Source organism: Balaenoptera borealis (assembly GCF_965194805.1).
Source record: "Balaenoptera borealis genome assembly, chromosome: 3".
NCBI lineage: Eukaryota > Metazoa > Chordata > Mammalia > Artiodactyla > Balaenopteridae > Balaenoptera > Balaenoptera borealis.
The window spans coordinates 110,788,674-110,807,298 of record NC_138866.1 but is presented as its reverse complement, the minus strand read 5'-3'; the positions used below and the strand labels follow the sequence as shown (position 1 = coordinate 110,807,298).

General features: G+C 41.5%; 1 protein-coding gene across 8 annotated transcripts in view; it reads right to left on the bottom strand.

Annotated features, from left to right (window-relative positions):
• The window catches only part of TLN2 (talin 2), a 446,962-nt gene that overhangs the window by 147,492 nt on the left and 280,845 nt on the right, over positions 1-18,625 (bottom strand). For all 8 annotated transcript variants that reach the window (XM_082383205.1, XM_082383207.1, XM_082383204.1 and 5 more), the window contains 5 exons: positions 11,692-11,847; positions 6,964-7,065; positions 6,143-6,219; positions 3,420-3,600; positions 2,403-2,516 (listed from right to left, as the gene is read on the bottom strand). In XM_082383205.1, coding sequence (XP_082239331.1) covers positions 2,403-2,516; positions 3,420-3,600; positions 6,143-6,219; positions 6,964-7,065; positions 11,692-11,847 — 630 coding nt within the window. The remainder of the gene's footprint in view (positions 1-2,402; positions 2,517-3,419; positions 3,601-6,142; positions 6,220-6,963; positions 7,066-11,691; positions 11,848-18,625) is intronic.

Here is an 18,625-nt window from a genome sequence, read left to right as displayed (position 1 = left end):
TCACTCGTGCTGAATGGCATGTAAATTCTCAGTGCTTTTTACTCACGTTATGTTTTCTTTAAGATCTTGGAGAGAAAAATTCTGTGGCTTTATGTAGGTAAATTCAATTTAAAAAATGAAAATAATTAGTATCTCATAATAATACCGCACAGTGGCAACAACAAGTGTTGCTAATTTTCATCTTGTTTTTTAGAGAATGGGGTTAGAATTAGGGTGTTCTAGCTCATGAGTGTTCTATCAGCATAGCAATTGACTTTTGTTCACAAGATGAATGTCGTGTTGACGTGGCACCTTTCCTGGTAGGGTTTTGGGAGGTGGTTGTCAAGACCCCTGCTCTGGATCCAGCTCTACCACTAACAAATGATATGACTTTGAGCACCTTTCACCCAACTCCTGTGCCTTTCATTTCTTCTACTGTGGAATCTCACTCAATGGTCTTTTAAAACCTTTCTAGTTCGGGGCTTCCCTGGTGGCGCAGTGGTTAAGAATCTGCCTGCCAATGCAGGGGACATGGGTTCGAGCCCTGGTCTGGGAGGATCCCATATGACGCAGAGCAACTGGGCCCGTGAGCCACGATTACTGAGCCTGCGCGTCTGGAGCCTGTGCTCCGCAACAAGAGAGGCCGCGATAGTGAGAGGCCCGCGCATCGCGATGAAGAGTGGCCCCCACTTGCCACAACTAGAGAAAGCCCTCGCACAGAAACGAAGACCCAACACAGCCATAAAATAAATAAAAATAAATAAATTTAAAATAGTACCACTATAGAATTTCAAAACATTAAAAAAAAAATGAAATAAAGGGATAATTCTCAGCTCTCTCTAAAAAAAAAAAAAAACCTACCTTTCTAGTTCTTATACTTCATGTTCATTTGACCCTATAAATAGCAAATTCTGCTTTTGGCCGTTTCTGGTCTTAGCCAATAAATGCTCATTTACACTGGTAATGATGATCCTATGGTAATATAAGGTGCTGATCTGCTTCCCAAAACATTCCTAAAATATTCATCTTGGTTCAGTGTATGTCTAGCACTAAAATATTTTATATACTAACTCTTTGAAAACTGGTGAAGCAAGAATATTAAATCCAGATATTTTAAAACTTTCTCTCACAACTGTGCTGGATATGGGAGTCTGCCATATGTATTTTCACTCTCAAGTTCCCCAAAGCAAAATATTTAATGACTGCAGGGACCTGGGAGAAACAGCACTACGGATGCTGCACCCTGCAGGTGCACAAGTACACGAATGAAAAACACCGAGCAGGGAGAACCTGGAGGCAGTCATCCTGGCTGGACAAGATGAGGCTACAGATTGTGTCTTGGTTCTGGCCCCACGATGGTCCAGCAGTCTTAAAGCAGTGCTCGTCAACCCTGGCTGCATATTAGAATCACAACAGGGAGATGAAAACCCACTGATACCCAGGCCCCACCCCCAGCAACACCGATTTGTTTGGTCTGACCTGGGCCCTAGGCTTCGTCCTTAAAACTCCTCAGGTGATTTTAACGTGCGAAGCAGGGCAGGGAAGGACAGTGATAGCCAGTGGTGTGCAAATGTGTACACAAAACAGTTAGGAACTTTACTAAAATGCAGATTCTGATTCGGAAGTTTGGGGTAAGGCCTAAGATTCTGCGCCTCTCGCAAGATCCTAAGTGCCGCCAATGCTGCTGGCCTGTGGATCACGTTTTAAGTAGCAAGGGGCTAGACGATTTCATGGCGCAGCAGCTACAGGAAGGCAGCTGATCGCCCTGCCTCACTGAAAAGCTCAGTAGTAGTGACCCAGTGGTTCGGGAAGCATGGTCTCTGGACGAGGAGCAGCAGCACCTGAGAACTTGCTGGAAATGCAAGTTCTCAGGCCCCACCCCAGGCCTACTGAGTCAGAAACAATGGGGGAGGGGCCCAGCAAGCTGTTTTAGCAAGCCCTCTGAATGACTCCGATGCTTGCTCAAGGGTGTGAACCACTGGTAAATACTAACAACAAACCTAGCTGATACTCACTGGGCTCTCACTGTGTGTTAGGTGCGGGACTGAGAACTCTTTACGTGATTGGATTGTTGGGTCTTCACCAAAGCCCTGCTCAGGGATGACAAAATGGAGGCTTAGAGAGAGTAAGCTGCCCAGATTGCCACAGCCATTGAGCAGTAGAGCTGGAATTTGGGCCCAAATGATATGACTCGAGTCCAAGTTCTTAGCCCTTATGGGGTACTGCCAACAGCCCGTAGCACCCTATGATTCTCTCCTCCTGTGGTGCAGCCTAGAGATGGAGACTCCATCTCTTGAAAAAATATGGACTTCCAACTCACCTAGCTGGAGACAGGGATTCACCTCACTGAATCCAGCCAGAGCACAGAACCCTGTTTTCTGCCAGGGCAGAGACATCGAATAAAAACACTGAACAACACTTACCATATCCTGGCCGAGAGGCGGCAGGGAGTCAAGTTCACTGAGGTCGTCCTGGGCCTGCTGGACAGCGTGCATGCTCGTGTTGATGGTCCCCATGAGGGCCTGCTGGGCCGAGGTCTGCAAAGGCAGGTAACACAAGGGATCACACCACATTCCTGCACTGGCAACACAGGCTCTACATGAGCAAGGGAACTGGACCTGAGATCATGAGAAAGCAGCCCAGGGTACATCTCAACAAACTGCCTGAACCAGCTCCTATTTCAACCGGGGGCCAGAAATAGGTATTATAATACATTAATAGGACACTAAATATGAGTGTTTGCAATAGGGTGATTCTAATCAGCAGCGTGTGGAGAACAAGAAGGCTCAGAAAGAGTCCCTGCAGGGGAGCTCAGGGGACCCAATCCTTGAGTGCTCAGGACAGAAGGTCTCCTGCACAGGAATCACGTGGGTGTCACATCAGGACTCTTCTTGGCAAATAAGTAAAGATTCCACTCAAACCTACAGTCAACACGCTTCTCCACTCAAATCACTTCTGGACTTTAAGGCTCTTCTGCTTTCAAAAAGTTCTTGCCCCAAAGCATGGGATTCCAGAGCAGGCCTGAGAGAGGCCCCGAGTCAGGTAGACCAGCACAGCAGAAGGAAACAATGATCCGCTGGGGGGAAATGTGTGGGTTGGAATAGACTTGGTCTACTTCTGAGCCTCTCTGAGGGGTATCTGGGCCGATGAGCAGGCAGGGGAGCGGGGTCCTATCCCTCTCTCACAAACCATGTGGAGAGGCCACTGGTCCTTGTCCAGCCCTAGAGGACACCTGTGGTCCTAGACAGGGCATTGCCAGAGCCACCCATTTAAAAGAAAACACCCTGGGAATGAGGCACTGGGACTGCACCGCTGAAGAGCCAGGATTCAGACAGGAAGTAGTGAGGATGACACACACAACCTATCACCAGGCTGGTGTGGCTCCCTGGACCCCAAAGGCAGCACAGTGACGAGCAGGGCAAGTCCCCCGGTAGCCTCACCAGCGGGGGCATGTGGCCTCGGTGCATCTGTCCAACCATGACCTGCTGCTGCGGGGAGGGCATGCTTCCAACGTTGAAGGTCTCGGGCCCGCTGGAGCCGGAGCGCATCACGGCCGGCAGTGCCACTGAACCGTGCTCCGCCTTCCCGGTGCGATTGAACTGCTGCTGCAAGATGGTGGACCTAGGGGGACAGACACTTCGGTCACTGCGAGGTGGCCATTCACAGGGAATGTAATAAGATACCACAGGTGTCACCAGTGTTCACTGCTTCATGCTATGGCAACCGGTTTCCAAGAAGCAAATACAGACAGAATTGTGAACGAAGTAGCAGCACTAAAATGTTTCAGCAGAACCCTGAGCCGAATGAATCCTTTTATAATCAGTAATATAAATAAGTACTCCCAGTGTATCTAGTTGATAGGTTCATGGCATTATGCTATTAGTTGTTCTTAAAAAAGACACACAAAAAAATGATGTTCTAGGCATAAGTGAATGTTTTGGATACACTGATCTATTATTTCGTAAATTCTACCTGAAATAGCATTCATTCAACACACATCTACTGTGCGCCACGTTCTATTCTAAGCCCTGGGGACAGAGATCATTTATCCTTAGCTTGAAGGAAGAAGTGTGGAAAAGAACTTAAAATCTCCCACAGCTTAGCTCCCCTTCTCCAGGTCAAAAGCCACTGACCACAGAGGATGTTTCAACACCTTAGGAGCCTTGATGATTGGCAGACTTTGGCTCTCTTCCAGATGATTTCAACTTAAGTCTGGGAGGACTCCTAGGGCATCTAATAAAAACATTGTCAGTTTTTTTACTTCTTGATATTTTCTTGGAATGAGCAGTGAGTGCAAAGGACTTTGAGCATATGAAGGTAAGAATCTGAGGGTGGCACAGGTGCCTCATAGCCCAGTGGACAAACCCACAGGGAGAGCCCGGGGGAGTCTGCAGGGGGTGGGGGGGGCGGGAGAGGGGTGGTGGTGCAGGGTTGCTGAGCAGCTGCATTAAGGCACAGGAGCCTCTGTCCCAGGGTTCTGGAACCACTGCAGGTCACTCCCTGTTGTCCAGGGCAAAGCTTGTGAGCCAAGCTAGGATTCCAAGCAACAGGCATCCACGCAGCAACATTAACATCTGCGGAGGGGCTGGCACTAGGGAGGGTGGATCTACGGCTCCTCTTGGAGCTCAGCTGCATTGCAAGATCTCAGCCAATGTCTAATACAGGGAGAAGTAGAAGGTCTAGTGATGAGGAACTCCCCTGGACCACTCTTCCCGCTTGCCATGACCAGACCACACCATGATGCCCTCTGCATCAGTGGGGAGGGTCCCAGCACTCGGGGCTCAGACACTTACTGAGCTGCTCCTAGGAGAAGTTCAAGCACAGCAGAGTCCTAGGAAGTGAACAGCTCCACCCTATTAGGAAGTACTAGGTTACTAATGTCCATCTAATGGTCTAATAATTTCAAGAAATTAAGGTCTTTTGCCAGAGGGTAGCAAGAAGTACTTGAAATGCACCACATCAAATTTGGTTCCAACTTGCGTACGAATAAGGGACAAATGGAAAAGCATCTTCAAGGGGATTATGATGCAAACTGTGAGAAAGTGTACAGAGTAGCAACATTAGAGAAACCGTTCCTATTACTAGACAACTTCAATGTGCTGGAATATGCTCGAACTCTCCGGCAGTGCACTATAGGAGACATCAGAACACCTGAATCTGAGTCCTGGCTCTGCCACATGCATGCATCTCAACTAACCTCTAGGAGCTTTGGTTTCCTCATCTACGAACTGGGGATGATAAAATCTAGCCTACCTCTACCACAAGGGGATGTTGCTGAGATCAAGTGAGACAGCAAGATGGACACACACAATAAAGTACAGACAAGAAAAGTTATTACTGCAATGCTCTATTTAACATCAAGGGAGTAGCTGAATAGGTTTTGGTCAACAAGTCTCACTTATTAAATGTTACTTAATTTTAATAAATCTCAGTTTCCTCATTTATAAAATGGAGCTAAATTGAGATTATTCTGAATTTAAAATGATGATAATAGTAAACATTTATTATGTACCAGGGATTGTTTTATGTGCTTTATTAGTAACTCAATCATTAAATTCAAACTTATGAGGTAGTACAATCATTATTCTCATTTTATAGATGAGATGAAAGAGACAGAGAAAATTCATAATGTCCCCAAGGCCACACATTAGAAAACAGACCCCAGATTTGAACCCAGTAACTCTGGCTCCAGGGTCCAAGTTCTTTTCTTTTCCCTCTGCTGCCTCATGACATATGTATCAAGTGTGGCAGGTAAAAGCATCCCATAAACAAAAACTCCTCTACCGGCTAGGCCCCTAGCCCAAAGGTACAGAATTAAACTCAGTCTCCAGGCTCTGATGATAATGATGCAGTTTATGAGATTTAAATCAGAAATTCAGAACAGGACTCATGAAGTCTCACTGTGTCTAAAGATGGAATTAAGCACTACATCTTGTTCAGTGTCTCCCTGAAGTCCCCAGCCACCGCCGCCCCAACAAGACACCCTCAACACTGATGACAATGGTCTGGGGACCACACTTCGAGAAGCAAGACTCATCTATCTCATCCACTATCACCTCCTCCACATGAGGGACTTCAGGGCAACAGCCCCAGAGCTGGCACGAGGAAACCTGCCCTGTATCCAGGGAGAAGGCAGTTCTCCAGTGCTCTTAACGATACTTACTTTTTGGGGGAAACGGACTCTTCTAACATAGTTGACTCCTCATCGCCCTCTAGTCCAAATCTATCTTTACTTTGTTTCTGAGGTAAAACAAGACAAAAACGAAAGTCAGCAGGTCTTGACACAAGACCCTTTTAAGAGGCCTTTTAAAATGAGCCACACAAGCAGATCTGTTAAGGTTTACCCCAAATTCCTTGTATTGGATAATTAATAAGTGATGGGTGAAACAAAGCAATGGTAATGAAAAAGAAATATATTATTTAATATAGAGAGGTATATAATACCTTCCGTGTATATTACTGCACAATTTTATACAGTTAAAATCAAGACATAGATATTAATATTCTGGTAGAACTTGGCTATTTTTGTGGGCTGTATCTTGAAGCCCTAGGAAAGGTATACCACTATGGCATATAACCCCCCATTAAAATAGGTTAAAAAAGAGAGAGAGAGAGAGAGACAAGAAAGAAAAAGAACATCTTCAGACCCTCAAGACAGTTTCTATAGAGGCCGGAAAGCATAACAATTACCTAGAGAGGAAGATGGCAGCGGGGTTAGCCAGGCTCATTCATTAGCTAAATGATGCACTATTGCTCATGACCTGGCAGTCAATGACACAAATATGAGCTGCAGCAAAATCAGAAATTCTCCTAGGATATGAGGTCAAAGACTTCACACTTAAGCAATCTTAATGTTAAAGATTCAATTAGTGAATCAAGTACTTTACATGAGGTGTTTGTTCGTTTGTTTTTCAGTTAGCTTCATCATCTAAACTGACTCTTTTAATAAAGAAGTGTTGTCCAATTTGCATCAGTATTAAATACCTTTTTGAGGATGATGTCAATGTAGCCTGCAATCAGCTGGGATATTTGCTCTCCCTCAGTGGTTTGTACTGAATAGTAGCTTTCCTGATACTCCCCAAAATCCTGGGGGGACAAAACCCACATTAGAAGAAATATAGCACATCAGCAGTTTTAAGGGTGAGGGGGTCCAGTTTTGGAACAAGTTCTGGCATGGATTCACTTTTTCTTGCTTGTCCCCTCTAAATATAACTGAACACCCTAAAATTTACTCAACAAGCAATGGTAAAGGGCTCTGAAAGCTGGAAAGGTGGATTGGCTGGTGACCTCAGGACCTGAAGGACCACAATCTGATGAGTTCCTGAGTTTTGTTTTAGATCCCATACCCCCAAGACTGGGTGCTGGAGAGGGCTGAAACTTGGAACGTCCAACAGGAAGTTCCCAAAAGCCTGTTCTCTTTGGTCAAGGGACCAGGAGAGGGGAAGCCCAACAGAGACCTAGTTGGGAGCCTCACACAGCTCCACAACCTAGGTTGTTGCTCACCATCACCTGCAAAGCAGTGAGAGTCTGGCCATCCCAGGCCCTGCTCCACAACCCAGGCAGGCAGGTGATCTGGTCACTTTGCAGCAGTGGCCACAGTGAAGCCCTGTGTCTCCCTCCCCTCCACCCAGTGGCATAAGTAGATTCAGGCTCAGTAGCTTCTGCCTCCCCTAACAAAGGTCATCCAGAAATAGCAGGTGGCCCAAGGAAGTACCTTCTTCCCCCACACCCCCAGCACCAACAGGCTTTGAGCAGGAACCCCAGCAGAGTCAGAAGTACAAAGCAATCCAGAATAGCATTGCAAGGGCTCAGAAAATAAACTGCCATTGCAACTCAAGTCCACAAAGACTTGAACACTAGAACACTACACACTAAACCTAAAGCCAGAACACTACACACTAAACCTAAACAAGGTGACTGTCTGCTACAACAGAAGATATAAATAAGATCAAGAGTTTCCTAATATCATAACCAAAACGTCTAGGATATAATTGAAAATCACTATTCATGTCAAGAACCAGGATAACTACAATGTAAAAAAAGATAATCAACTGATGCCAATACTGAAATGAAGCAGATGTTGGAATTATCTGATAAGGAGTTTTTGAATAATAAGAAATGTTTCAATGCCCAATTACAAATTCTCCCAAAACAAATGAAAACAATAGAAAGATTCAACGAAGAAACCCAAGTCATAAAAAGGAACCAAATTGAAATTTTAGAATTAAAAAATGCCATAACCAAAGTAAAACCCACAGGATATAAACAGTAGTATGGAAATGATAAAGAAAAGAATCAATAAACTTGAAAACAGATCAACAGAATTTAGTCAAGTGAAACAACAGAAAACAGACAAAATAAAACAGAGCTTCAGGGATCTGTGGAACAATTAAAAAAAAGACCTAATGGGAGTTCCCTGGTGGCCTCATGGTTAGGATTCTGGGCTTTCACTGCCACAGCCAGGGTTCAATACCTGGTTGGGGAACTGAGACCCCACAAGCCATGTAGCATGGCTGGAAAAAAAAAAAAAAAAGGAAAAGACCTAACGTCCGTATCATCAGGAACACTGAGTAGAGTGTGGGACCAAAAAAAAAAAAAAAAACGTATTAAAAGAAATAATGGCTGAAAACGTCTCTGAATTAGTGAAAGACATAAACTTACAAATTCAAGAAGCTAAGCAAACCCCAAAATAGAATCAACCTAAGAAACCCACCCCAAGAACTTCTGAAAACTAGAGAAAAGAAAATCTTAAAAACATCCATAGAAAAGCAACATATTACCTACAAAGGAATACCAATCCGATGATGGAAAATTTCTATTCTGAAACCACAGAGGCGAGAAAGAAGTAGAATGACACTTCTCAAGTGCTAAAAGAAAAGAACTGTGGATCTCAAATCCTGTATCTGGAAAAATTAACCTTCATGAATGAAGGGGATATAACATTCTCAGATGAAGGAAAACTAAGAATTTGTTGATAGCAGACCTACCTTTAAAGAATGGCTAAAGAAAGCTCTCCAAACATAAAGAAAATGAAAACAAAAGAAGACTGGGAACTTGAAAGAGAAAGAACAATGAGATGGATAAAAACAGAAGTAAATGTAACAGACTATCCTTCACCTCATGAGTTTTCTTCAATTTTATTTTATGGTTGAAGCAAAAGCTATAACACCATCTCATGTAGTGGTCAATGTATACAGAAGAAATATTTAAGCAATTATACTCAAAAAGTGTGGAGTGTAAACAGACCTAAATGGAAGTAAAGTTTTTATATCCTATTTGAAGTGGTGAAACATTGATGCCAGTAGGTGGTAATTAATTTCATACATATATGATAGTATCTAGAATAATTACTAAGAGCACTATGCAAAGAAATATGCTAAAAATATTATAAATAAAAATGGAACTCTAAAAAAATGTTCAAGTAACCCACAGGAAGGCAAGAAAAATAGAGGAGAATAAAATAAACAAAAAAATTATAAAATGGTAGACATAATACCTAACATATTAATAATTAGCTTAAAAGATAATTGGCCTAAATACATTAATTACAAGAGTGAATTTTAATAAAAAGCACAAGCCAACTCCATGCTCTCTACATGAAATTCATTTAAAACCTAACAATATAACTAGGTTTAAAGTAAAAGGGTAGAAAAATACAACATTCAAACACCTAATTTAAAAAAGCATGAGTGGCTATACCAATGTAAGATAAAGCAAACTGCAGAGCAAAATCTTTACTATGAACAAAAAAACATAATGATAGAACAATTTCTCCATTAAGAACATAGCATAATCTTAAATGTATAGATACAGAACAGCAGAGCTTCAAAATACATGAAACAAAAACTGATAGAGATGAAAGGAGAAATAGACAAAATCCCCACTTGCTGTTGGGAACTTCACTCTCAGGAATTGTCAGAATTACTAGACAGAAAATTAACAAAGGTATGTAAGACTGAAATACCACCAACAGCTAACAGGATCTAACTGGCATTTATAGGACACTACACCCAACAGCAGAATGCACATTCTTTTCAAGCACTCATGGAACATTCTCCAAGAATGATCATATCCCTGTGATATAAAACAAGCCTTAAAATACTACAAATTGAAATCATACAAAGTATGTTCCATGAACATTAACAGAATCACAGTACATCTCATTGACCATAATAGAAACAAACTAAAACTCAGTAACAGAAAGACAACAGGAAAATCTCTAAACACTTGTATATTAAATTAAAGCTGGGTAGGAAGGAAAGAAACTTTACAGGTTATAAGCTTTAATCCAACTTTAGTAAAAACATTGATATTTGTTCTCTCTTTCGCTTCAGGTAGTTACTGCAATTTGCAACAGTTTTTAATAACTTTTTGTTTTTAAAAAAGCAGTACTTGGGTCTAGCTTAAAAAGACCAAGAGTATCAAAATGTATATAACAAAACATAGCTATCCCTGCCCTACACATTCCCACCTTCACTTTCCATCCCCCGCCCAACTACTTTGAATCCTTTTAGCAATTTCTTCTAGTATTTCTAAATAACATGTTTATATTGATTTCTTGATTTTTCTATTTTAGAAATGATCCGCAATTACCTACAATGGAAGATGAGAACTTAGTTTGCTAAGCATGAACACCTACTTTTTAAGGGCCATGTAGGTACAGCTGTTACTCACTACAGGAGGAAAGAAGGTATGTTTTCTGAATATTCCTCCCAACTGGCAAGAGTCTATCAGTCAATGATCAAATTGGATAACTAATACTCCCACCAAGGCCCCTTCCTTATACCTTTTTTCTGATGCTCTATTATAAGATCTTGCCTAGATGCAGTTATTTCAAGTGTTCACGAGAGCTGGAAAATAGTACAGTTCAGGAGTGCTGAAGAAACTCACAAATTTCAACACTTTCTGATTTCTCTTATGGCTTGATATGCACTACAAAATAATTGCCCTACCGATTCTCACATACCAATGTGGCTGGCTACAGTTAAGGCCACATGGTATTCTCTGCTAAGAGCAGATACTGAGATTGGGAGGAAGAATTCAGAGGTTTAAAGGTCTGGAACAAACATTCTCCCTACTTTCCATGTATTTCACTTTGAGCATTTTATTATCATTGTCTCATTTGATTCTGACAACTCTGTGAAACAGGTATTACTACCCCTATTTCACAGCTGAGGACATTAAGGCTCAGAGAGGAGAAGTAATGAGCAAGGGCACAGAGCTGGGAATGAAAGCTGATTTCGAATGCTACCCCACAGTCTATGCTATTTCCACCATACAGCAATGTTCTCTTTGTAGGCAGGCTGGGAAAACACAGCTTGGCAAGTTGTCACAAGTCTTAGGAACTCCTAAAACAACTAGAGATGAGGAGGGAGCCTTTGTATGGGCCTCAGAGTGTTATAAAGTTGCCTTTTAGGGTATACTAGGCATGGCATCAGGACCACAGAGACTGAGAATCATCCTTGACTGGCTCTTTCTAATTAAAGAACTCAGACAGTCTTAGAACACTGGAGAGGAAGAGGTGGCCAATGAGACCCAGCTCTCAAACATCTCACTCACTTCTGGACCAGTGCCCACCCCTGCCCTCATGGACCCCCACCATCTGTCCCTCTCCAAGGGCAGGGAAACCCAATGGGCTTGTATTGTTTCCCCTGCCCCACGATATCACCCAAGGCCATGCTGGCCCACTCACTGCCTTCAGCCAGGCCCTACCAGTGTGAAGCTCTTGGGTGAGGCTGCCCAGCGCTTGACCGTGGTGAGTGGCCACTCCTGCAGCACTTCCTTGGTCTTTTCATCCACGCGCATCACCGAGTCCTTGGTGATCCCCAGCAGGCGAGGCACCAGCTTGTTCTTGCCTTTCATCTTTTCCTGAAACAGGAGGTACCAAGAGTCAGTGAGTGCTCTTCCTCTGAATACATCTGATTTTTCCAAGTAATCAGTGATCTTGTGATGTTTTACCTATGGTCAACCTACAACACTGTGTTTCAAAAACAGGCAGGGCTATCGGAAAACCAGAATTTTAAGACTAGATAAATGACTCATAAATTAAAGGAATGGAAGCTAAAACAGAGCCATCAGAAGACTGGAAGGATCTACAAAGGCACACTTCCTGGAGACAGATACTGTCCAGGAGGGCAGTTTGCTCCAAAAACAGAGATTGTGACAGAAAAAAGATATCCAGAGAAAAAGAAGTTAAGGTGAACTCCAAACATTATCACTCCCAGTAGCCACCTCAGTGAGTAACAAAAAAGGGTTAATGTGGAATTTAAACATGGCACTTTAGCTGTTTAGAATTAACTATAACTGCCAGAGTAGCATCTTCTCATTACTAAACACAGCCCTTTTTTTTTTTTATAATCACTGAAATATATTTCCATTTGGGTTCTTCATTTTGGTATTTTTTTATGTGTATCTACTGACCCTTAAAAATATTTTATGATTAGTTTTAATAAGTTTTTAAAGAAATAGTCATCATGCCTATTAAAATAATGAATCCCTACCTCACACTCATGCCACAAGAAATTCAAAAAAGGTAAATAATTTAGGAAGAACACATAGTTGGATATTTTTGTGATTTCTCAGGGGGAAATGACTTCTTAGCACAAAAGCTAAAATAAAAAAATAAATAAAGGAAAAGATTAATAGCTTTAACTATAAATTATATGGACTTTGATACATTTTTTTAAAAAAGAAAGAGAGAATGGAAGAAAAAGAAAGAGACCTCACCATAAAGAAATTAAAAGGCAAATGACTGGGGAATAAATATCTACAATAGTATGATAAAAGATTTCATACACTTTATATATTAAAAGTTATCATAAGTCATCAAACATAAGTGGCAAAGGACATGAACAGAAAATGTTTAAATAAGTAACTAGATAATAAGCAATAAGATAAATTTTCATGTATATGTAATAGTTTTTAAAAAAAATTAATACTCAATTAAAGAAGGTATGAAGGGGGACCACTATTGGTGGGCATTTAAAATAGCAAAGCCTTTATGGAAGAAAATTTGTTAACGATTCAAAGCTTTAAAAATGTTTCTACTTTTAACCCAACTTGCTTTTCAAAACTTATTCAAAAAGAACTTATAAATGTGTATAAAGATTATGCTGTAAGAAGGATCAACTAGAGTTTATCACAGTGAAAAACTAGAAATAACAAAGTTCAACAACAAGAGATATGACAAATAAATTATGGTACATCCAAATAATAGACTACAACTATTAAAAATCATATTATAGGAAAACAAGTGGATTCATAATAAAAATTTATTCACATTAAAAAATTAAAAAGTCTGTACAGCATGATCCTACATGAAATAAAATTTTAAATAGAATTTTCAGAAAATTCATTACATGACAAAATGGTGGCAATGATCATCTCGTACGATTTTTTCGTGCACTTTCCCTTTTTCGAAAAACTTAATACACATTCCTATTGTTGTCAGGAAAAAAAGAAACTTCAAAAACTATTTGCAGAAACCTAGCAATGCCCAAACCACTATTACCAGAGGAATACACATATAAATTAGCGCAAAGTACGCAAGTATACATGGGTGTGTGTACAAGGGGACAGGCACTTAAAACAAGCCAGGAGTGTGACAGATACTTAACAATCATTATCCATTAATTTTCAGAGCATCCCCCAAATGTTGGCGGTGGTGGCATCATCATCATCATCATCATGCCAGTCTTGAAACGAAGGAACCAGCAACTTGCCCATGGCAAACAGTAGTAAGTGATAAAGCCAGGATTAGAATACAGATTTCAGCAGCTCAAAAACATCTCTGACTTCAGAAAAGACTGTCTACCACAGTATACTACTTCTGATGGAAGCAATTAGAGAAAAGGCAAAAACACTCCTCCCAGCCCCTGTGGGCAGTTCATAAACCGTCAAACAGTGAAGGTCACGGCACACCTCCAGTTTCCTCCCAAGAGGAGGAGATAAGGCATTAGGAATCTGTGTGGGTGTCTGAGGAGGGGAATACGGAACTGTAAGAAACTCCGAGTCCTTAGGAAAAACTTAGAGAAGAGTCAGATCCTTTGTGGAGAGGCCAGTTCCACCAGGGGTGATATCAGCGCAAGGTGGACCATGCCAGTTCACATCACTTGGCTTCAGGAGCCACACAGATTTACGTGGAGAGGTTCCAGGCGACTAGTTTAGTCACACAGGGTTGGTACCAGCCCAGCTGCTGGCACCAGGAAGGGGATCAGAAATAAAATATGGTTTGCAGCTGTTGCCTTCCTCCTTTCAAATCTCTACTTCCCCAGTGAGGGGCTTTGGGGTGAGGGAATACAGGACCGTGATGGATTGCCCTGACTCCTGTCGAGATGGTTCTGGCCTGGGAGAGGAAACCAGAGTGAACAAGCAAACAACTTACAGCGGGCATTCCATTAGAAGGTCACGACTAGGGGGGAAGGGTATATAAGGAACTCAGAAAATACTGTCACTCAGCAACAGAGACCACCATCAAGGGACACAATTATTTCAGGGCCTACCCGCAAAATGCAGAGCAGCTGGAGAAAGTTAAAACAGCGAGGGGCTGGGCTCTGTGCTGGTGATATAAGGGGCTCCCCTGACAGAGGACCTGCCTTAGACCCTCAGTGGCAGACCTGCATGATAGGAGAACGTCCAGAGGCAGTAAGACTCCCCCTTCCTCTCCAAATCTCGAATCTCAGTCCACTCCACACGTCTCCTTTCCAGTCTTCCAACTACAGACACCAGCATCCTTTATCTCCAGGAGAAGCAAGCAGGCTAGGCAAGATGCAGTGAAGACCCGTCTCTCTCGTGCAGACACACGCAGACTGTGGGTGCGAGTTTGCCAGCTACCTAGCAACTTCTCTCTCGAGGCAGTCCTCATCAGGTTGGTTTTGTTTGGAGGATGTGTCGAGCTCACGTAACTTACAGGCAGGAGAAGGTATGTACTCTACCGAGGAGAGTCAGGATCCACTGATAAGCCCTGCTGCTCCTCTTTCAAGCACATCTCAACCATTACTGTGGGCTCGGTCCTGGCAGCTGGCTGTTATCAATCCTGCTCAGCCTCGGGCTCTTCTCACAGATGTGGATATTGGCTGATTCTGACATCACCTGTGCCTTACATCAGATTCGGACTTGGGTGGAGGGATGCCAGTGGGCTAAGCGTTGGGCATGCTTTGGTTCTAAGCCCAACCTCAATGTGGCCTAAGCCTGTGATCCAGCTGTGCTCACCAGATAAAGACCCTGTTCATTAGCCATTTCTCTCCCTAAAGCAACTGGCAATCCATTTTGATTTAATTCACGATTCTGAGATGCTCTGAGTGCCCTCTGTGACGCTTTTACAGTTGAGGGGAGAAGAGGGTCAGCTCCCAAGGTATCTCACCCTCAAGGCTCTGGTTGTGGTTGCAGGGAAGGTTAAAGGCAAGTTTATAACTCAGAAGGTTTCCACAAGGGTTTCCGGGAAAGAAACAAGATCCTTTGCAAGTCATGGGAAATGCCTTACCGTTCCTTATGGGGTTCTGAAAAACTTATCAAGATAAACTGCAAAAGATTTCAATGAAAGAGGAAGACTGTAGATGTTTACAGCTCCCATTTATTGAGATCATTTGTGCAACAGTCCCCTTTTCTATATTACTTCCTTCAACCTCATAAAAAGTCAGCGTTCTAGGTGAACAAGCTGAGGTTTAGAGATGGAAGGTAAAGTAACTTATCGAAGGTCAAACTAAGTGGCAAAGCCAGAATATCAAACCCAGGTTTTTCTTTTCGAAGGATATGTTCTTAGCCACTGAGAACACTGCCATATAACAGGCTCATTACAGACATCCTCTCTACTGGGGTCAGCAAACTATGGCAGGTACTAAATCCAGTTTTCTGCCCCCCCACCACCGGCGCCTCTTTTTTGGCCTAAGAGCTAAGAGTGAATTTTCTATTTTTAAATGGTTGAAAAAAAAAATTAAGAGTAATAATACTTCATGAAACGTGAAAATTATATGAAATTGAAATTTCACAATCCATAAATAAAGCTTTACAGAAACATACCATGCTCATTTATTTACATATTACCTACTGATTTCAGGATACAAGCACAGAGATGAGTGGTTCGACTAGAAAAGGCTAAGATATTGACTACCTGGGCCCTTTACTAAAAAAGTTTGCCAACCCCTGCTCTGTATCATGAACTCTAAAAGCCAATGAAAAGTTGGAGGACTCAAGGGCCAGGAATTAGGGAACTGTGAAGAGGGTTAAGGAGTTGGGATAACCTAAAATGTATCAAATATCCCTACATTCCAGCTACTACATTTCTTTACATACATTACCTCACTAAATCTTCCTTAGAGCTCTGTAAAGAATTACCATTCCCATTTTTCACATGAAGAAAGTGAGGTTTCAGAAGGTTAAGGATGTCTCTCCAAGTCACGAGTTTCTGTCATTTCTCACATAGGCAATATTGCATCAAGAATTCTAGGCCAGTCTTCCCGACTCCAACACCCAAGCACTTTCTATTATAACAATATAAAATACAGTATGACGTACCCTTGAACCACATGGGTTTGAACCAGGTGAGTCCACTTCTTTTCAATAGCTAATACTACAGAACTACATGATCCATACCGGTTGAATCCACAAATGTGGAACCGTGAATACAGACAAACTGCAGGTACAGAGGGTCGACTGTAAGTTATATGCGGATTTTGGACCGCACAAAGGGTCGATGCCCGCTGACCCCCACGTTGTTCAAGGGTCAACTGCATAATGCTCTGAATATTAGGACAAGATGTACACAGATACAGAGGAAAATATGATGGAAGGACCTATAAACATATCAAACTAGTTCTCTCACAATATATACTGATCTGAAGGCCATGTGGTATGATTAAGTGTGTTTAATATCAATATTTACATTTTATAAATTATGATTTCATTGACTTATTTAATTTAGGATTTCAAATAGTCTATCCAAGTAGTGAATGAATCACTTTTAACCTACTTCTTAAATTATGCCAATGAACTTTCTTCACAATTTAATGGTATGTTCAGATTGGGGGTCTAGAGAAATCTGTTACTTATGCCTTTAAAACACATACTGTCCCTTACCCAAACAATTTTGTGTGTGCATGTGCTATTCTGTGTGTGATGTCTTTTTACCATATATTCAAATGGTTGTACTTATTTATACACACACAGGTTATTTCATGCTGCTGACATATGTGTTGTAAATTTACCTGCTCTATTCACTGAATTTAAAAATAAACAACAACAACAAAAAATAAAAATAAAAACATAAAAATTAAAATGACTGTATATTGTTATAACATGTATAAGGATCTGCACACTGAAAATTACAAAATGTTGATGAAAGAAATCAAAGAGGATCTAATATCATGTTCATGGATTGAAAAACTCAACATAGTAAAGTTATCAATTCTCCCCCAATTGATCTATAAATTCAATGCAGTGCCTATCACAATCCCAGCTACGTTTTTTGTAGATACAGACAACCTTGTTCTAAAGTGTTCATGGAAAGGAAAAGGACCTAAATTAGCTAAAACAATTTTGAAAAAGAAGAAAAAAGTAAAGAGAATCATTCAGCTTGATGTTAACACTTACTATACAGCTAAAGTGAGCAGGACAGTGTGATTATCAGTGGAAGCACCAACACAAAGCAATAGAACAGAATAGAAATAGAAATAGATTCACAGCAATGTATTCAAATGAATTTTGACAAGGATACGGAAAAAAATCCAGTGGAGGAAGGATAGCCCTTTCAAAAAACAGTGCTGGGGCAACTGGACATCCATAGGCCAAAAATGAACCTTGACCTAAAAACCTCACATGTTATACAAAACAAACTCAAGTGGGGACTTCCCTGGTGGTCCAGCAGTTAACAATCCACCTTCCAATGCAGGGGACGTGGGTGCAACCCCTGATCAGGGAACTAAGATCCCACATGCCACAGGACAACTAAGCCCGCACACCGCAACTACTGAGCCAGCCCCCTCTGGAGCCCAAGTGCCACAACTAGAGAGAAGCCCGCATTCCACAAGAAAGATCCCGCATGCCGTAATTAAGATGCGATGCAGCCAAATAAAATAAAATTAAACAAAACAAACTCAAGTGGACCATGGACCTAAATGTAAAATGTAAAACTGTAGAACATTCAGAACTAAACACAGGAGAAAATCTTCGGAGCCTAGAGTTAGAGCTCTCAGACGTAACACTTAAAGCAAGATCCATAAAAGTAAAAAATGATAAAACGCCCTTCTTCAAACTTAAGAACCTGTATTCTGTGAAAGACCTTGTCAAGAGGATAAAAAGACAAGTTACAGGCTATGAGAAAATATTCACAAATCACATTTAACAAAGGACTTGGACCTAGGATATATAAAGAACTCTTAAAACTCAAGAGTAAGAAAAAAAATCTAACTAGAAAGTTGGTCAAAAAAATATGAACAGACATTTCACTGAAGAGGATATACAGATGGCAAATAAGCACAGGAAAAGATGTTCAAAATCATTAGCCATTAGGGAAATGCAAATTAAAACCACAATAAGATATCACAAAACATCTATCAGAAAGGCTAAAATAAAAAAACAATGATAACACCAAATGCTGAAGAGGATGATAAGAAACTGGATCACTCATACTTTGCTGGTAAGAATGTAAAAT